This window comes from Silurus meridionalis, chromosome 2 (genome assembly GCF_014805685.1).
Source record: "Silurus meridionalis isolate SWU-2019-XX chromosome 2, ASM1480568v1, whole genome shotgun sequence".
Taxonomy (NCBI): domain Eukaryota; kingdom Metazoa; phylum Chordata; class Actinopteri; order Siluriformes; family Siluridae; genus Silurus; species Silurus meridionalis.
In genome coordinates this window covers 28323632-28345134 of record NC_060885.1, presented here as the reverse complement: position 1 = coordinate 28345134, position 21503 = coordinate 28323632, and the positions used below count along the sequence as shown (strand labels likewise).

The following is a 21503-nucleotide window of genomic DNA, read 5'->3' as shown; positions in this document are numbered from 1 at the left end:
GGCTTAATAATGTAACTTAAAATGAAATGATGCTCAATAAATAAATAAATCACTGATGTATACCCATATAGGTTATTATTAAAGACTTTTAGATACTCCTCTTTCACGTGTTCACATCATGCATTTCTGTGAAAGTTCAAAGTGAAAGTTCAAAGATCATAAAGGAAATCAATAAAGTGAGGAACTCGAACACCATTTTAAACAACTCCTACCACGGCACCAATGTAATTTTTGAAAGGCTGATGATTTGTTTCTCAGTTGTCTTTTAACATTATATTCCTTCATCACCGCAACAGAATCCTAGCAAATTAACAGACACATTTCCCGCTGACCTCAGTGAAGAAATATTCATTTCCACGTCTTGAGTCTCCTGCACTTTTGATGTTTCTTTTTTCTTTGTTGCACCATAACTTAACAAAATTTTAAACTACTTCTACCATGGGCTCACCAGGAAATACTATCACTTTTAAACAATATTTACCTTCTTAAAATCTTAAAAGAGCAGATTTTGAAGAAGTTAGATCACCAGTTTTGGAGTTATCTCTATCTGCAATAGTGTAACTCAATACATAATCAATCTGTTTAAAAAAAAAAATATTGTAGTTATGATTGAGGCCATTTTGTTTACAAATGTCTGAACGTAGGGAGCTAGGTGCTATGTTTCCAGTAATGCATTTGTATTTTTTATTTGGCTATTTAAACCACAGTGACGGAAAAAATCCCTCTTTCTGATTGGCTGACAGGTGTTCATATATCCTAATAAAGACAGGCATATATGTGAGAAATATGAAATAAAATGATAGGTTTGGGATACGCAACACCACTATGTTACACTGTTACTCGATCAACCTGGTGTCATTTTTTTTAATCAGTTTACTAATACGTTTAATATTTTGGACACTGCTGTCATAGAAAATAAATCAACGCCTTCAGACAAATCAGACTTTAGCATTCAACAGGAAGGCGTTATAAACCTTGTATGCATGTGAATAGGTACCTTTTGTTTTGGTTTGTGTTTTCTGCTTCAGTCCAAAGTAATTTTATTTATTTGTTTATTTAACAGGGACAATACGCTAGACGCTGTTACAACCGATGCCGTGTGCATAGGGCATAAAGCTAGTTTGCAGCCCTCGTCCCTGGTTATGCTTTAAGGTCAAAACAACAACAACAAAAAAAAAGAAAACAATCATCACAAAAAACAAAACAAGTACAAATAATATACACAAGTATATAACTTTATATGTATATGTTGTGTCTAAATAACAATAGCACAGTATCATACTTAAGCACATATTTAACATTATGCAATGTCACAAACATAACACATAAATCAGCTTGCACAAAAAAAAGAAATATAAACGTAACCAGCCAGAATAAGATTATGTTTACATCGCTGTAAAGATTTCAGCCATTGTTTTAACTTTATAAGGAAAACTGTTCGTTCTGTTTGCAACTTAGATTAACAGGCATCGTGTTCCATAGATGTGACCCTTATACTGATAAGGATGACTGACCCACAGTAGTTCTGCATCTTCTGACTTTACAGTTCCCACTTACTGCCCCTGTGGTCTTCAACAGATTACATCAGCGACAAGGCCATATACAGATTAAAATAATGTCCTTATAAATTAAAACTTTAAAAGATTATCAAAACTTAAGTTAGACCTTTCGAAAAATTTGACAATGTTGCCAATTATTTGTCTGATCTATTACTTTTAAAGTTTGTTTAAATAAATAAATTACAGGTTTAACAATAGGGCCACCTAACCCCAAATTATTGCACAGTAGGTCACATTGTTTTTCTGTAGGTCTGTGTTTTTTCTCCAACTTTGACTAGGGTTTCTGCAGGGTCTTAACAAGTCTAAAATTAAAAAATCAATATTGTAACCCTTAAAAAGTCTTAAATTGGTTTAAATAATTTCAAACAGGTCTCAATTTTTTCGATGTTCATATACCGCTAACTCTAATGCTCCTGAAGCACTTTAGAATATTTTTGTTTGTTAGTTTCCATGGTGGAAGTGCAACTTAAGTGATACTTTGCTTAGAAAAATCTATTTATAGTTTAGTTTAAACCAGTTACTAACATGTTTATGTGTTTTTGATGATATTGGTCTTAAATTGTATTCTTAAAGGTATTAAATAGTCTTAAATGATCTTATATACTGTAGTCTTAAATTAAGTCTTTGTGAAACCTGCAGAAACGCTGTTGACCCTGAGTTTAGACCTTGGAATTATGGGAACTCACCGTCTCAGCACATGCTTTGAACCTTTCTACACACTCTAATAATGATTCTTTTTTTGCATGTGCCCTTCTGACTCCTGTGTCTGTTTCAGACGTGGGAGAGCTGTACGGGCCGGCTAGACGAACTGTCAAAGCGTCTAGAAGAGCTCAAAATTAGAATGGAAAAGCAGGGGATGGAGGAAGAGCTGATTAAGGTAAATACACATGTGTATTGGTAATCATTTAAATGTATACTCCAAATATAGTTGATCAGACCAGACGAGTTTGGTGTACACCTAGGATGTTTGGATGCTGATGGTCATTCTTGTGTTCATGTTTGTTTTTAGAAGAAGTGTAAGTGTTAACGTTAGCTAGCTCAGGTGTTCTGAATTAACTTCTAATTCAGTAACTATGTAACTAAGTTACTTTTTATAATTTAGGAAGAGGTTTGTGAAAAAATGGTTGTGAAGTTCATATAGTGAATGAAATTTAATGCAGTTCAATTGCATGGTCCAAAGCAGGATTAAAAAGTATTATTCCTGCTTTGGAACATGCAATTGAACTGCAATACATTTTATTCACTTTCACTTTGTTTTGTTAGTCACTTTGTTCAAACTGGGCCAGCTGGTAAAGCAGCTGATAAAATCTGATGCTACTTCCTGTCTCCGATAAGGAGCTTTGAATATTGAAGCAGGTTCAGTAACTAACATGCTTCCAAAGTGCTTAACAATAAATAAATATTGAAGTGTGACAAAAAGAAATACTGTTTATGATGCTGGTCCAGTGGTCCTTCTTACAGGTTTCTGGCTCTTGATCAGCCTCACAAAATTACATAGCATGAGCAGAAATGTGAAACTGGTCTCAGATCAGCTGTAACGTTGTCATCCCGTCAGGCTCGTTACAGCCGTAATCGTTTGCTTTCTTTCTGCTCTTCTCCTCCCCCAACTTCCCGGAAACCTGTAATCCTGAGTGAGAGAGAGAACAGAGAGGTGGAGGAGGGGATTAGTGTGAGAGGGCCGGCAGCAGCGAGTCACTGAGAGAGTCAGTGTGTGTGTGTGTGTGTGTGTGTCAGTGAGTAAGAGACAGTGAGAGTCCGACTGAACGTTGACGTGAGCCGAGTGTCAGAGTTTTGAGTGCTGTGTCAGAGTTTTGGTGTATGTGATGTTATGCAGAAGCTTCAGGACTCTCTGGAGGACTGGGCTGTGAGTCTGTGTGAAGCCAGCAGCATGAAGACCGATGTGTCTCAATACATCCTCAACGAGGACGTGCTGATGCTGCGAGAGCAAGAGGAGCATCTGCACAGCCAGTGGGAGGAACTATGCCTTAAGGTAAGAGGCAAAAACACACACACACACACACACACACACACGGTCCTATCTTATGTGGCTAACAGCACAGTAATATTGATCTCTATTGCTTTCTTTGCCTCACTCATTTCTCATGAGGTTTACTCAAGGCTGAAACATGACCAGACTTGTTTGTTTGTGTGTGAATATATACGTATGTGTGTGTATGTGTGAGTGAGACATAAGTAGAGAGAAACATCATAAGTATGATAATGGATGTTGTAGGAAAAAAAGAGATGTGGGCCATGATTTCATTTTGCTTTAAAAGCAATGCTTTTTTTGGAAACTTTTTCCTGAAGTGTGTGTGTGTGTGTGTGTGTGTGTGTGTGTGTGTGTGTGTGTGCTTCTTTTAATCACAGCCATGCGGGTGTAAACAATACATTGTGATATTTAGAATGCACAGTATTATTATTATGGGGAGGAGCTTTTTGATTGTCCTAATTTTTAGACAGCATAAAGAGTGTGTTCTTGTTTATGTGCAGTTATAGTGATTACTGTATATCAATCACAATTCCTGCAATTTTGAGTTGCACGTTTTGAGTACTGGTTGGACTGACGGTGCAAAAACACACAACTTAAGTAAAAAATGTAAAGTATGTCACCATGATTGTGTATAAGCGCACACATGTTTTGGTCACTGGAGGAAAAAAATTACACAAAGTCTAGGCTAGGATAGTGTAACATATTCGGCACTTTGGAGACTTTTTGTCCTGTCTTGCCTTGCTGACTTGTGTGAGACACGGCAGGTTGTGCGTTTGGGGCCGATGTTGGAGGGGGGTTCCAATGCTTCATTAGCATCGCAATGGACGGACAGATGGTACCGAGAGAGTGAGAAAGACTCGTTAAAGTGTGAGAGAGGAATGAATAGGAGCAGGAGTTCACGGCCCTTTTGTGTAACAAATCACACACTCCGAGTCGCTGCCGCACGCCGAAGTGTGTGCATATGTGTGTGTTGCTTGGCAACGTCCAAGTTTGAAAATGGCAGCTGTTTTGATTAAAGCTTGTCGTGTTGTGTATTGATGTAGCGCTTTGGAGTGAAAGCCAGTTAATTAGCAGCCTCAACAGTGTTGCAGAAAGTTAGAATGTGATAGGATTAAATACATAACATGGAGATGTTTGGCTGGAAGTTAAACTAAAGCAAGTTTTTTTTGTTTGGGGCTGAATGACTGAATTAAATTTTAGAATTCAGTCTCCAAATGCAATTATAAATCTAGACACACCCACACACACGCATACACACAATGCATAGATGATCTCGTAATACAGTCAAAATATAATATCATTAAAAGAAAGACAATTCTAAACACCCGATAGTACTCACAATGCCGTGGAAATTAATGTATCATGGTGTTAATATATTGCAATTCCATTATTTTCATGAAGGTATTGACAGGAGAATATTTGCGCGTGTGTTTGTTTGTGTAGGTGTCGTCACGTAAGCAGGAGATTGCTGACCGGCTGAACGCTTGGATAATCTTCAATGAGAAGAACAGGGAGCTGTGTGAGTGGCTTACGCAGATGGAGAACAAGATGACGCAAAGCGCTGAGCTCAGCATTGAGGAGATGGTAGAGAAGCTGAAAAAGGTAACTAGACACTCTGGGTTTAAACAGTTAAAACACACACACAGAAACCAGATTCCTAAATGGTCACACTACAGTACTAAAGATTCACAACATATGTAATGCCCTTCATCAACACTTATTGTTATTACTATTACTACTAAGGAATACAACTAAAAAACTCAGTAATTACATTAGGATTAGCTCATTGTGAATTAAGTAGTAATTACTCAAACTTAACCCTAATTTTAACTGGTTGACTTTCCTTCAGTCTGAGGGCCACACACCCTAACGGTGCTGAGGAGGAAAGTGATTCGATTTCATGTTCTTTTGTCCATTTTCAAGTTCCTTGTGAGTCAGTAATCACAAGCCTATTAAAACCACTGACAACCTCATAAAGGAATCTGCTGGCAATAAATAAGATTAATATCAGTAATATTTGGCTAAACTGCTGCATTAATATTACTTTCGAACTGTGTGGGTGTGTGTCTGGGAGTTCATGAAAACTTGGCATGCATCAATTTCATTTTATCCTCTAATGATGAAAAAGGAGCAAAGTGTAACTAAACCCCAAGGACTCCTGCCAGTCCGTCCTAACTTGCAAAATCGTATACACACCCGCTGTCCTTGCACTCGGGTCATAGGCTTGAAGAGGTTTGCTGACTTGGATGGAGAACAGGCAGTGTAGAAGTAAAAAAGTTTCACTGGTGAGTGTAAAAGAAAAGATCATTTTTGAATGCTGAAGATCATAACGACTTTTGAAGCAAACTCGTATTTGATTCTCACACTTGCCTCACCCACATCACAAAGGAGCATTTGGCCAGCATCATGAGAAAGCTCATGTGAACTGGTATCCCAGTGGGAACTTGGCATTGGTAGCTCATTTAAGTCATTAGATGACAGAGGTGGGAAGTAACGAAGTACAAATACTTTGTTACTGTACTTAAGTAGATTTTTTTGGTATCAGTACTTTACGCCACTATTTATTTTTCAGACAACTTACATTTTCAAAACAGACTCGTTACTTTAGTTTCAATCCATTGATTTGGTGAAATATTATTTTTTTATTTTCACTGCGTGCCGATTTCACCCAAAACAACCGATTTCCTGTTACTGCGCGTTCAATCCACTGGTGTATAAAGTATGGACTCTCACTCACCACAGAAGGCAGTAAGAAGTTTGGGGTTAATGTGGATGAGACAGAGGGAGTCAGTGAAGTTTTTAAAAACAAAACAATGAAAGATCATTAAAATTGGTTGCTGGCAAATCATGGTATATCAGTGGTGCAGGTGTTGGAGATGTGGTTCCTGTACCTGAGTTACTTCTCATAGACTTCGCGTTACTGAGAGAATGTACAGGAAGGAGAAGTTTTGACCCTCTACTATCATTATCTAAGCGAAAACACTGGTCTCCTAACTATAGAAAAGCCAAGAGTCCAATAAGCAAAGGCATGTTTGCCTCTCCTGTGTTGGTGTAATGGTCAGTGAAGTGGTCGCTGCTATCTGACTCACCCGGTTCGATTCCTACCCCTTAGCTTTCCTTTAAATTGTTTAAAAGTTTTTAAAAGAACGAAAAAAGGTCCTAAAAATCAGATTCTTGCAGGAGATCCTGTGGCTCAATTGGAAGAGCTTTACCTCTGGGTTGAGAGGTTGCCGGTTCAAACCCCAGCCAGGGCTCAAAGTTAAGAGTGTGGAAGGTTCCGGTGGCTGTACTAAGGAAGGTGTCAGAAATGGCTGCGTGGAAGGTTGGATGTGGTTTCGGAGGGCGTATCCTGAAGCAGGGGGGCAATATCCGGGCATCTGCCCCCCCGGTGTCTGAGAAGCTGAAAACAGGGGGTTATGAAGCAAAAACGTTCAAAAAAGTATCGACTTAGTTTTGCATATCTAGGGAAAAAGTCTGCCAAAAACCTATCACCCTCACTTTTTCTGAGGCTGTGAAGCAGCAGGTCTTCACAGCCTTTGTTTACAGTTAACTACCTCATTGCTCACCAGACACTACTTTCCACACAACTTACCCAGTGTGGGGACAAGCCAGATTCGAACCAGCAACCTCTGAGCTCAGAGGCAAGGCTTTTATCACAAAGCCATCAAGTCCCACAACACACTATCTTTTTTTTGGGGGTTTATCCTTTGTTTCATGCTTCAAAGCAAGAAATTTAGACCAGACAGAAACACAGAAAGCAGGATTCGAACCCTGAACCCCATCAACAGCAAAATACCAGTCTTAACCCACTGAACCATCGGGAAGGACTGGCTGCAACGATTGTTTAGAGCAGGTCTATCTTTTCTTTCAAACCATCAACACAAGAATATAATGCTAAAGACAGACGTAGGAAGCAAACCTATGACGTGACTAGCAGGAACAAAGCAGGATTCGAACCCTGATTCACACCATTAGCAAGGCACCAGCATTAACCCACTGAACCATCAGGAAGGACAAGCTGGGAAGCTTGTTTAGAGCAGGTCTATCTTTCTTTTTAACCCATCAAAACAAGAATATGAAGATGTAGGAGTCAGGAATTCAACCTACCTCATGACTAGCAGACAGAAAGCCAGGTTTGAACCCTGACCACCAACATTAGCAAAGTACCAGCCTTAACCCACTAAGCCATCAGAAAAAAACAGGATGGGAAGCTTGATTAGAGCAGGTCTATCATTCTTTTCAAACCATCAACACAAGAATTTAACAGTAAAGAAAGATGTAGGAAGCGAATACAGATGTAAGTAGCACAAGTTGAACCCACATTGTAAATAACAGGAAGAAAGCAGGATTCGAACCATGATCCCCACCACCAGCGATATCAACCTTAACCTATTGAACCATTGGTGAGGACAGGCTAGGAAGCTTATTTAGAGCAGGTCTATCTTTCTTTTCAACCCATTAAAAATAAAAATATATCACTAAAGAAAAATGTAGGAAGTGAATCCTGATCGTGACTGGCAGACAGAAAGCAGGATTCGAACCCTGAACCCCACCAAAAGCAAGAAACCTGATTTAACCCACTGAACCATCAGGGACGACAGGCCAGAAGGTTGTTTAGAGCAGGTCTATCTACCTTTAAACCATCAACACAAGAATATAAAGCTAAAGAAAGATTTAGGAAGCAGGAACATAACCTGCATCACAACTAGCAGGCAGAAAGCAGGATTCAAACCCTGCTCCTCACCATCAGCGAGGTACCAACCTTAACCCACTGAACCATGGAAGAGATCAGGCTGGGGAGCATGTTTAGATGAGGCACAAGCCTTAAACCACTGAGCGACCACTGCTGAAAAGCATGTGTGCTTTTTGGAGGGTTCATACTTTGTTTTATGCCAGCACAGTAAGAAAGAAGGCATGTAGGACTGGCTTTGAAACCTTATCACCAGCGTGGACTATATTAAGGACCATGTTCAGGCACAAGCCTTAACCCACTGAGCTACCACTCAAGTGCCTTTTTTTTTTAGTGGAGTTATCTTTCATTAAAGACCAGGAAATCAAGAAATTAATCCAACACAGAAAGGACAGAATTAATATGTTTTCAGATTGGACAAGGTCCAGAAGTTTTATTTACCAACACAGCAACCAGGAATCAAACTCTCAAACTCATCCTCGTGGGAAACCTGACATTAACCCACTAGGCTATCACATCCATCCATCTATCCATCGATCTATCTATTCATCCATCCATCCATCCATCCATCCATCCATCCATCCATCTATCTATCTATCTATCTATCTATCTATCTATCTATCTATCTATCTATCTATCTATCTATCTATCTATCTATCTATCTATCTATCTATCTATCTATCTATCTATCTATCTATGATGTGAGGTCCAGTTAACAGCTAAAACAGAAAACAGGTAGCAGTAATAACTACTTTTTACTTAAGTACATGTCTGAGCCAAAACTTCTTTACTTTCACTTAAGTAAAAAAGTTTAATCAGTACTTCAACTTTTACCCGAGTATTTTAAAACATGAGTATCTGTACTTATACTTAAGTAAAGGATGTGTGTACTTTTGCCACCTCTGTTAGATGAGAAGAACGCAAAAGAAAAAAAAGAGAGAGAGAGAAAAGGAAAAAAAAAAACACTGACTTGATCTAGACTAAAAATGGAGTAATTGGTTGTTTTTCCTCTGAGAAATTCAATATAGAATTGTACTCATTTATTACAAGTCTGACTTCATAACACAGCATCACTAAAGTATGCAGCTGTGCTATTTTTGAACTGATCCATGGTTCTGACTTCAAATCAGTGTTTGAAACAAAACAAAAACAAACAAAACCAAAACTTCATAGTGAACTGATGATGAATTTGTGTCTTTTTCTGCCCTGCCTGTGTAGGACTGCATGGAGGAAATCAACCTGTTCAGTGAGAACAAGACTCACCTGAAGCAGCTTGGAGAGCAGCTCATCACAGCCAGCAACAAGACCAAGGAGAGCGAGATCAACGACAAAATCAAAGGCATCAACGAACGCTGGCAGCACCTGTTTAACCACATAGAGGCCAGGTGATAAACCTTTATCAGCCTATCTCTCTCCCACACACACAGTTGGGTGATGTTGTTAGTGATGTTTTTGTCTTATTTGGAGAAAAGGTTGTTATTTAGCACATGGATTGTGAGTAGACACATTCACCTATTCACTATAGTCACCAAGTCACCACAATCATTACTGCTATACAGAATCCAGAGCATTTCTAGGATGCTGTGTTGATGGCCCAAAACCTTCCCTTTAGCACAGACTTAAAACTGAAAAGAAGAAAAAAAATAGCTTTAAAAATTGAGAGGCTGATCTGAAATGTCTCATCAGCTTCACCTTTGTTCCAGTTTTTTAGTATCTTGGCTCTGTGTAAAAGTTTCTCTCAATAGACCCTTCACTTATCCTCTCCACTTATCTCTCACACATCTTTCTTTCTTCACCCTGTTTATTTATAACCCTCGTGCTCCCAGGGTTGGCTCTTGTCAGTTTGTCAGTACGACTTAAATCTGTTGGAGAATTTAGTTTGTGTAATAACAAGACGGAAAATGTCTGCCAAAGATCATCAGTCATCTAAGTTTTGATTGTTTAAAACCAGAAATGATTACAGAATACCCAAAAGCATTATTAAATCATTGTATACAGCTGTAATTATACAATGATGTCTTTAAAGTTATATAGGATTATATAGGGACATAAAGCATGATCCATGCTTTATTGTGGACAAATCTCAATTATATAGAGATTGGACTAAATTGTTACCTCAGTACACTGTACATCCTGTGCAGCCAGTGTACACTACTTGCGCAACACACACCAACATACAAAGTGATGATTTAGTAACAATTTAGTCCAATCTCTATATAATTGAGATTTCACTAAGCCTGAAAATATATTTGTCAAGATGGATACCAGACCAATCTTCATACTACTAAATGTTACCAGTGTAAGAAGAGTAAAAATCTGGTTCAGTTTCTATGACAGTAAATATTAACATAAACTATTGACAAATTATTATGTCTTAAATGTATATAGCGAAAACTTGCAGTGTGTCAGGGGAGTATTTGAGTATTATAATAGTTGCTCCCAGTTGAGAGCGTGACACTTGTTTTCTGGAGAAGAAAAGACTTTACTGTAAGCCGATCAGCTGGAGGAACTGTGTCTAGTCTGAAATCACATTACAGACGGTGAACTGAACGTGTGACCTGCTGATCCTGTAACCCACAAACAAATCTGGTCATGTTTGTAGTTTTAGTTGGACACAGTCTGCACTGAGAGAAGCTAAAAGTAGCTTTGCGGATCAGTGGTTTTGGGTGACGTGTGACCTGATGCCAAGCCTCTCTCATACTACAGGTCAACGATTATCACTTCCCATCATCATTTGATTTATTAAAAGTTTATTTTCAAGTCTCTTTACGTCGCAGATTTGGTGCAGCTGGACTTGTTTCTACATCGTTGCACATGGTTGTATAAACAGATTGGAAATATCTGAGCAGCGAATTGTTCCATGTGTGTGTTTGGAGTAGAGGACATGACTCAGACCTGTTGACTTTTTTTGTCACCCCAAATCACAGTGACATGGCACACACTCATGGCAGGCAGCTGCCTCAGGCCTTTGTGTCCACCCGCTGTCCCGCAAGTCCTCTGTCTGGCACCATTGTGTCTCTGAGCCAATCAGACTCACTGTCCTGTTTTCAAACCATCTTCCTATTGGCTGAGACGGAGCACCCATTGTGGACTGGACCCCAGGCTGTCTAGATCATTTTATACATTATTATTGCATTGAAGGCAGATGTAGTGTTAAGGACATCTGCTGCCCACTGACAGACACACACACACACACACACACACACACACACACACACTCTCTCTCTCTCTCTCTCTCTCTCACACACACACACACAACCACACACACACTATCAAGCAATTCTTCATTAACCTTTTAAGACCTATTTTATTTTATTAGATAATCATGTGACCCCTGAGCTCTGCTACTGCCATGTTAGGGCAAGATTAATTATTTAGAACAAAGTCTGTGTGTTTACATACACACATACACTGTGTTTACAAAAGTATTGGGACACTTGACTTTTCCAGCCATATAGTTCTTCACTGAACTGTTGGAACTGAATAAAGCTGGAGGTACACAATTATATAGAATATGTTTGGATGCAGTAGCATGTATGGTTTAGAGACAGTGGCACTGAGTAAAAGACAGGAGGTAGAAGAGCTGAAGATGTTGAGATGTTCATTGGGAGTGACGACGATGAACAGGATTAGTAATGAGTTTATCAGAGGGACAGTGCATGTAAGACGTTTTGGAGACTAGGTAAGGGAGGCAAGATTGAGATGGTTTGGACATGTGCAGAGGAGGGACATGGGGTATATCGGTAGGAATAGAATAGAATAGAATAGACTTTGTCACATACATTACATCAAGGTGAATTTTTGTTCTTCTCATATCCCAGCTTGCTTGGAAACTGGGGTCAAAGCGCAGGGTCGGCCATGATACGGCGCACTTGGAGCACAGAGGGTTAAGGGCCTTGCTCAGGGGCCCAAGAGTGGGAGCTTGGCGATACCAGGGCTTGAACCCTCAAACTTCCAATCAGTAACCCAGCACCTTAACCACTGAGCTACCACTGAGATGGAGCCACCAGAAGGGAGGAAAAGAGGAATGTCAAGGAGTAGGTTTATGGATGTGGTGAGGGAAGACATGCAGGTGGTTGGGGTGAAAGAGGCAGATGTACAGGACTGGGGGTATGGAGATGGATGATCCGCTGTGGCGACCCCTAATGGGAGCAGCCGAAAGAAGAAGAAGAAGCATTAAATTTCCCCAATAACTTAAACTAGGAGACCCAGTCAGCTCCATGAAGATCTGCTTTACATGGGTTAGAGTGGAAAATCTTGTGTGGCCAAATATAAAGCTCTGACCTCATCCCTGTAAAAAAAAAAAAGGAAAAAGAAAAAAGCTTAGGGAGGAATGTGAACATTGACTGCACCCCAGACCTTCTCATCTCACCTACATCAGTATCTGACTTTACTAACACGCTTGTGACTAAATGAGCACAAATCTCCACACTACAAAATCTAGTGGAACATCTTTCCAACAGCAAATGGGGACTAAATGTTGAATGGGGTGTTCAAAAAGCACATAATTTTATTAACAGGAAGGGTAGTGTATTTTTAGATGTGCAGATGCAGGACATTTAGAATGGTGTCAATAAAATAAAAATTGTACTGAAAAAGAAAAATGATTGTGTTAGTTAAACACCTCAGTGTGTTGAAATGTAATATTGTGCGCACGCATATTCATCCTTTATAGAGGCTTAATCTATGCAGAGCTGCGTGTGTGTGTGTGTGGGGGGATCTGTGCATGCTCTAAAAAGATGACGTATGTTTCATACCTCCTTACGCATTCTTGACCACACTGTACGGGTAGAGAGAAGGGGAGGGAAGGGGAGGGAGGTGCAGAAAGTGACAGACCATCTGCAGCAGCAGATCAGAAAATGCTAACACTCACAAGAGAGAACCTGGAAGTAGCTTCACCGGTCTGTGAGTACGTACCACCTGCTCGTTATCACGACCGACACATTTATAAATGCAGAGTCAGTGGGGTGCTGTTGGGGGGATGGGTTGTGTTTTTAGCAGCAGCCACACATATATACTCAACAGGCAGGCTAATGCTAACACCAGTGCATGATGATACACTAGCATGCATGCATGAGGCAAATACACACATACACAGAGGATGGTATGGGTATTTTAATTGCATGCACAGCATTGTGTACTCATTCCGTGTGCTCATCTAATATATAATCTTTAAGATTAAAGTGTCGAGAGATTTCCTGCAGCATCGTGCACACACAACACCAAACACTGCATCGGAGTAAATGGATGCAGCACGTCCACTGCCACGTAATCCAGTATTTCTAAGGATTTGTTTTGGTTCCTGGTCACATGACTGTTTCGATGGAACGTCCACTGCGTCAAGCCGTTTTCTGAAAACAGGTCACGACCAATGTTCAGGCACCGTGCGGATTTGAGGATGAATGGACTCCTGATGTAAACACCGAGAGGCTGTTGTGGTGGTGTTGCAACTTAATTTCTTACCACTTCAACTCATTAAAGACTGGTTCCTAAACTATCTGGGTAGAGATTCAGGAGCTCCAGCATGATATCTCAAAACACACACACACAGTTAGTGCTTGTGTCCTGATTTGTGTTAACAGGTGTTAATCCAGACTACACTGCATTCTTCTGTGTATTCACATCCTTTGCCATGACATTCAAAATTGAGCTCAGGTGCATCCTGTTTCCACTGATCATCCTTGAGATGTTTCTACAACTTGATTAATGCCCACCTTTAAAAAATTTAGTTGATTGGACATGATTTGGAAAGGCACACAAATGTTTATATGATGTCCCACAGTTAACAGTGCATGTCGGAGCACAAACCAAGCCATGAAGTCCAAGGAATTATCTGTAGACCTCCAAGACAGGATTCTATCGAGGCACAGATCTGGGGAAGGGAACGGAAAAAATTCTGCAGCATTGAAGGTCCCAATGAGAACAGCGGCATCCATCATCTGTAAATGGAAGAAGTTTGGAACCACCAGGACTCTTCCTGGAGTGGGCCACCCGGCCAAACCGAGCGATCGGGAGAGAAGGGTTTTAGTCAGGGATGTGACCAAGAACCTGATGGTCACTTTGAAAGAGCTCCAGTGTTTCTCTGTGGGGAGAGGAGAATCCTCCAGAACAACAACCATCTCTGCAGCACTCCACCAGTCAGACCTGTATGGTAGAGTGGGCAGATGGAAGCCACTCCTCAGTAAAAGGCACATGACATTTCAAACACACTTCTTTCACGTTGTCATTATGGGGTACTGATTGTTGAATTGCGAAGAAAATATTAAATTGAATCCATATTCGAATACGACTGTAACATAACAAAATGTGGGGAAAAAACATTTCGCAGCACTTTACGGATGCACTGCATAACAATAAAATGTTGAATTGACTGGAATGATTTTTGGTTTTAGGATCATTTGTTATATTTACAGTGCTGCAGTTTTAGGGGATTAAGTGGTATAGTTCTGGTTTTAGTTGAATATGAATGTTCTTGCAAGGCAAACTGAATTCAGCCAGTTTTTCACAAATGCAGTTCAGCTTCTGCAGCGTAAACTACCACAGGATACATTCTAACACTAACTTTTATAAAGCAACTTCTGACCCTTTTCCCTGGTGTCATAAAGTGTTATATGAACTCATTAGTATAAAACAGTATTTTCAAAACAATTCTTGTGTAACTGATTTAAACAAATTATATTTATCTTGTAAGAATCAGATGCCAGATGTGAGATTAGTTTGATAATGAAGCTAGAAATGATGATGTAACTGAGGATTTGATGATTTGATTGATATGTACAGGGTGAGGAAGCTGAAGGAGACTCTGGTGATGGTGCAGCAGCTGGACAAGAACATGAGCAACCTGCGCACGTGGCTCTCACGTATAGAGGGGGAGCTCACCAAACCCATCGTGTTCGGTGTGTGCCACGGCGATGAAATCCAGTGCAAACTCACCGAACAACAGGTATATACACACACACACACACACACACACACACTCCTCATCCTGATTTCCTGATCAGACTGATGCATTGTAACTTGAAATAAAACGTCTCGTCCAAAACTAAAACCCAGAGTGACAAAAACTATGATGCAGGAATGTCCATCGTCTTCCCGATTTATTAAATTTTTTTGTCCAGGAGCTGCAGAAGGACATTGAGCAGCACACGGAGGGCGTGGCATCTGTGCTTACGCTGTGCGACATGTTGCTGCACGACGCTGATGCCTGTAGCGGTGATATTGAGAACGACTCCATCCAGCAGACCACACACAGCCTGGACCGTCGTTGGAGAAACATCTGCGCTTTATCCATGGAGAGGAGAATGAGGTGACTGAGATGCACACACACACACACACACCAGTTATTTTACTATTTTGCTAAGTTACTAGGGCTAATCAGCTGTGTCGCCCCCTGAAGGATCGAGGAGACGTGGCGCCTCTGGTGTAAGTTTCTAGATGATTACTCGCATTTCGAGGACTGGCTGAGCATGGCAGAGCGTACTGCGGCGAACCCGGCCAGCACCGACGTCCTCTACACATGCGCTAAGGAGGAGCTTAAAAAGTTTGAGGTGAGATCTTGATGTTCTAAAAAAAATGGCCCATTTCACACATTAGCACTGTTTAAAAGTGCAGGTTAGTAATTTACAAATCTTGTCTCACTCTCACACACAGGCATTCCAGAGGCAGGTCCACGAGCGTCTGACACAGCTGGAGCTGGTGAATAAGCAGTACCGCCGCCTGGCCCGAGAGAACCGCACAGACACGGCCTGCAAACTGAAGACGATGGTGAACGAGGGGAACCAGCGCTGGGACGAGCTGCACAGGAGAGTCAGCGCCATCATCCGCAGACTCAAGGTACAGGATTTACACGGTCTCATGTTGATAGTCATTGATGTTAAACATTCATTATCTTGCCATGCGTTTCATATAACAGATTACAGCTCTGTGTGAAAAGTTTATTTTTATAGCGTAAAAGCTTTCGTCTTTTAAACTTTTGGTTTTTTTTTTTTATGTTTTATGCCTAATCAGAAAAACCCAAGTGCTGACAGAATCTGTTTTGTACTACTCTCTGCAGCACTTCACTGCTCAGAGGGAGGAGTTTGAGGGAACAAGGGACGCGGTTCTGGTGTGGCTCACCGAGATGGACCTGCAGCTCACCAACGTCGAGCACTTCTCTGAAAGTGACATCCACGACAAGATGAGACAACTCAAAGTCAGTGCTCGACTCGCCTTTACACTTAACCTGCACACGTCTTGTTAAATAAACGTTGAACACAGAAGGTTCTTATGCTGAATGTAAACTGTTCTGATCAGAACCATTTAATACCATGGAAAAGGCTTTTGTGTGTTTTATTGGAGAATTGAAAATAGAATTGAAATTTTTTGAAATAGATAAAAAAATCTTGTATTTTTATGGAAGGCATTTGTTGTGATGTGTGTGTGCCATGTAGGCGTTCCAGCAGGAGATCATGCTGAACACAAATAAGATCGATTCTCTGATTGTGTTTGGAGAGAAACTGATACAGAAGAGCTGCCCGCTGGATGCCGTGCTAATCGAGGATGAGCTGGAGGAGATGCACTCTTACTGTCAGGAGGTGTTCAGCAGAGTCGCACGCTTTCATCATCGCCTCGTCAGCACCCATCCGGTCCGTCTCTCTCTCTCTCTCTTTCTCACACACAAACACACAGTCAAGCTCTATTGTTCAGGGAAAAAGTGTGTTTTAACAGTCAGTACTTCTCCTTCAGGTCAGGGAAGACGAGCACGATTTTTCAGATAGAGAGCAGGATATAGAGGACTCGTTAGAGCTGAGCGGCGTGTGGGACAGGGACGTTGACACAGAGGAGGCTGTGACACCGTTATCTGCCCAGCCCTCAGCGTGTTTCCTCCTCCCTCACCCATTCGAGCCATCGGGCCGAGAGTCACCGGCCAGTGTAGACTCCATACCGCTCGAGTGGGACCACACAGTGGACGTGGGCGGATCTTCATCGCCCGAGGACGAAGATGAGGCTACGTATTACAGCGCCCTCTCAGGTAAATTCCCAGATAAAATAAGTACATATAATTAAACCCACATCCTCCTCGAAATTATAAGATGTGAAAAAATAACTTCCACCTGTTTTATAATTGTTTGAAATTGTTTATTTGAATATATTTTTGAATTGTTCAAAATACTCAACAAAAGGTGTATTTAAAAAAGCCTCCATCAGTTGTCATCAATTCATCTGCTGTTTGCAGTAGTATGTTTAATTATAAAACCGCAGACATCCTGGTTATCTTCTGTAGCATTGGCTGTTCCACAGCGTGAATATTTTTAGAGGGCTTTGTGACTGGACCGTGTGTGTGCCGCTCCTCTGTTACAGATGTCCAGGTCACTGAGAGCTCTGAGTCCTTTATTAAAGCTACAGATCGAGCTCTGAATGCTGCAGCTGGTAGGCTGAAGCCTGCTGCATGCTATACACCCCTGTACCCCTGAGTGTTGAGCATGGATTATAACCTGCCCCCTCTCAGTGTATCAGTGTTTAAGTCCCCCCAAAAGTTCTTTGTTAGAAAATCTGCCAAGGTATGTTTGCTTCTCAGACTGGAGTAACAAGGCTGATGTGGAGAACGAGTAAGAAATTTATTGACCAAATTTAGCAACAAACTGCATTAAAAGTTATTTTATCATTTTCCTAACACAATGTAACTCTACATCATACAATCTTTGCATGCTAATTATTAGCTTTAATTTGTAATTAGAATAAGGAACCACAACACCTCTTGGCTGATTGACAACACTGAACATTTTCATTCTCTTCTTCACCTGTGTTTCTGCAGTGCAGTTTATTTCACTTAATAATTTGAATACAGTGTGAATTAATAATGTCTCTTGCCCTTCTCAGTGACGGAGCCCAGCTGGCAGGACAGGAAACGCATGTTCCACAGCCTGACCTCCAGCCCTACACACATCAGTGGTGCTTACCATCCTGAGGGATATGTACGTATACACAAACATTAGTCTGTATAGAGAGTAGGGATGGGTATCGTTTACATTACATCAAAACCGGTACCGATACCACTTAAAGATCCTGTTATCAATTCTACTTTCTATAATTTAGTGCAAAAAGTTATTTTAGCGAGAGAGAGAGATTTCCTCAGCATAAAATAATTGAAATAGAGGTGAACCGATATTGGGTTTTCTGATGCAGATAGCTAGGTTAGATCATACTCGCCGACAACTGACTAATCAACTAAAAGTTTTTAAAATGTGTACTCGATAAAAAATAGTTCGCAAAATTATTTTATAATAAATGTTACCATCGCCTGAGGCAGGAGAGTTGCAGTTGGAGACGGGAGATGACGGCGGTAGAAGCGTATTTTGTTTGTAAATGTTTCATTATATTACTAGTGTTGCCTCCTTTGTTCTCTATTACACTACTCCATACAGTATATTGCATCTGCTACTGGTCTCACTTAGTTACGTGAGCCCACACTTTTGAAAGTTTCAACATAATGTATCTGTACTTTACTGCCGTATTTCCAGTTGGGGAGACTTTTACTTTTACTCAACTACATTTTGTTATTTGTGTGTGGATAAAAACGTAACTGGTCAATCACACAGCAAGCCACCAATCAGGCTAGAGCGCGTTTTGAACTTGTTTTGATTGGCACTTGGTGGTATCTACTTAACACAGACATACAATTCAGCAGCAAGCAGAACATATTCATTTTCAGTTATTTGTGTTTTTCTTTACGTAGTTGAAAAGGTTTTGGGCTCATGATAATTGTATTAGATAGTGTTGAGTGTTTGACTCATTAATATCATCCTATTAATATATGTGTGCTTTTTATTTATTATAATAGGAACATTATAGCCATAATAAATCAGAGTACTTTGGATACTTAAGTACATTTGAAGGGCAATACTTTTGTACTTTACTGACGTGAAAGTTAAAATGGAGCACATTTACTGGAGTATTATTGGCGTGTAGCTCTACTACAACTCAACTACTTGGTTTGTGCACTTTGTCCACCACTGCCTAATAGAGAGTACATTAGACAGAAACAGCAGTCGCTCACGTGGTTTTATTAAAGAAAAAAGATGAACGCAAACCTGTGTATAAAATATGGGGTTGAAGACACACCCACTGCAAAAGTATGCAGTACCACCATGAGGGCCGAAACCACAGATCAGTCTTATCAGTAGTTAGTACAGAATGCACTCCTCACAAAGTGAGAAACATGCAGGTATCTCAGGTGTTGTACTTCAGGTCTTTTGTGTTTGCAGGCTAAGCTGATGTCTGAGTGCACAGAGAACATAGACAACGTGAAGCGAGTCAAACACATACTGAACGATGACGAGTCATTCGAAGGCCTGACCATACTGTCATCTGCAGACAAACAGACAGGTGTGTGGGTCTGCCACTTCCACAGGTGATAAGTTCCTCTTTGTTTATATAAATAACATGCACTTTTACTGTTAGGAGTGATTGAGAGGTGGGAGCTTCTCCAGGCTCGACCCCAGTACAACATCAAGGATCTGGGCATTCAGCAAGATCACCACAGGTTGACTTCTGACCTCAGAGAAATCACAACCTGGCTGGACTCTGTGCTTCCTGAACTGGAGAGGTTAGAGAGAGGAAACGAGCACCCGAGCATTAAAGACATGAAGAACAGCATCTGCAAGCTCAAGGTACGATCAGTGTTCATATCGTTTGATTGTCTTCTCTACATGTGGGCAGAAGATATAATGACATTGTACTGTATCCTTCAAGGCAAGCCAAAGGACATTGGGCAGCTACAAGGCTCGTATGATTGAGGTGAACCTGACAGGGCAACAACTCTTGCTAGAAGAAGGGGCGCAGGTGCAAGAACTGAAGTCAGAGCTTCAGGCCGCCAATCAGAAATGGACGCAGGCCTGTGGTGTTCTGGACACTTGGGAGAACCAGCTGCACCTTGAGCTCTTGCAGTGTCAGGTTGGAGAAACTCTTCACTAATGTTTCGGGTGCCAAAAAAACAACAGCAGCAGTGTACTGACCTCTGCCCTTCAACCCTCAGGAATTCCACGAGACTCTGCACTCTCTCTTGCTGTGGCTAGCTCGAGCCGAGAGTCAGCGCTACATGGTGAACATTCATGACCTCAGCGTGGATGCTCATGTACTGCAGGAGCACAGAGATGTACTGAAGGTGGGTGTGGATCCGTCTTTTTTTAAGACCCTGTGCTGCTGTTGTGACAAAAGTTGATTTGTGTGCATGCAGGCAGTCCAGTGTGCGCTCCTGGGCCGAGAGGAAGAGGTGCAGTCACTGCAGCAGATTTCCTCCCACATCCTTCATGCAGAGCAGGGTGAAGAGAGCATGGAGGCCAAGGAGAAGGTGCATGTCATTAACAACAAGCTCCGCCTTCTTCTCAGACAGATCAGCCATGACCTCAACATACTTGAGTCCAGATTGGTAAGTATAAGACTTGTTTGTGGGGTGGAAGTGTATATGTTCAAATGTGCTTACAAACTACCCCCCCTCATCCTCCTCCTAGGTGGGGGTCTAAGCAAACGGCATCACTGAGGGCCTAAAATATTTGTTTAAACACCACCCAGAGAGAAGGAGGAGGGGGGTAGTTTGTAAGCACACTTGAACAAACCATACTTAGATTACACACAGTACTCAAGTTTTACTCTCTTACTTGCAGGACTCGGGAGCTGTGGAGACAAGACCTTCTGTACAGGCAAAGTATGTAATAAAAGTTAGAATTTCAAACATCATTTAAAAAAAAGAAAAGCCCTATTTACACCACACTTTTTTCTTTGCAGGGATGTTTCTCCAGGCCGGCCGTTTCTATACCGGGTTCTGCGAGCTGCATTTCCTCTACACCTGCTCTTCCTGCTGCTGTTGGTGCTGGCTTGCTTGGTGCCCACATCCGAGTATGATTACAGCTGTGCCCTGTCCAATAACTTTGCCCGCTCCTTCTACCCCATGCTGCGTTACACCAATGGCCCTCCTCCCACATAAGCAACCAATCCAAACACAATTTTGTGACTGTCAATGTGAAAATACACACAAAAAAAATGCAAACTACACATTGTCTAGTTATAAATCAGTTTTACATAATTAAATATTTTATATTTACATACAATACTTGTAAAATGGCTTGGGGTGTGTGCTGAGCTCCAGCTGTGTGTATTTTTTATTAGAAAAAACTCAAGTGGAGTTTTGTGTTTTAATGTGTGTATAAAAACCACTACTGACAGTGTGAAGTGTTGATGAGCGATATTAGATTGTGTATGGGTTGTATTTTGTCTTTACAACTGCTGG

At 41.0% G+C, this 21503-nt stretch overlaps 1 protein-coding gene across 1 annotated transcript in view; it reads left to right on the top strand.

Moving 5' to 3' along the window:
• Window positions 1-21503, top strand: part of syne2b (spectrin repeat containing, nuclear envelope 2b) — a 107908-nt gene that overhangs the window by 84831 nt on the left and 1574 nt on the right. Inside the window, 20 exon segments of the mRNA XM_046872909.1 lie at window positions 2335-2436; window positions 3394-3549; window positions 4993-5151; window positions 9458-9624; window positions 15020-15182; window positions 15358-15545; window positions 15636-15786; window positions 15890-16072; window positions 16293-16430; window positions 16669-16863; window positions 16964-17249; window positions 17579-17647; window positions 18098-18192; window positions 19483-19603; window positions 19679-19887; window positions 19970-20170; window positions 20253-20381; window positions 20454-20645; window positions 20881-20921; window positions 21002-21503. The exon segment at window positions 21002-21503 is cut by the window's right edge and continues 1574 nt beyond it. Coding sequence (XP_046728865.1) covers window positions 2335-2436; window positions 3394-3549; window positions 4993-5151; window positions 9458-9624; window positions 15020-15182; window positions 15358-15545; window positions 15636-15786; window positions 15890-16072; window positions 16293-16430; window positions 16669-16863; window positions 16964-17249; window positions 17579-17647; window positions 18098-18192; window positions 19483-19603; window positions 19679-19887; window positions 19970-20170; window positions 20253-20381; window positions 20454-20645; window positions 20881-20921; window positions 21002-21200 — 3144 coding nt within the window. The 3' untranslated portion in view covers window positions 21201-21503.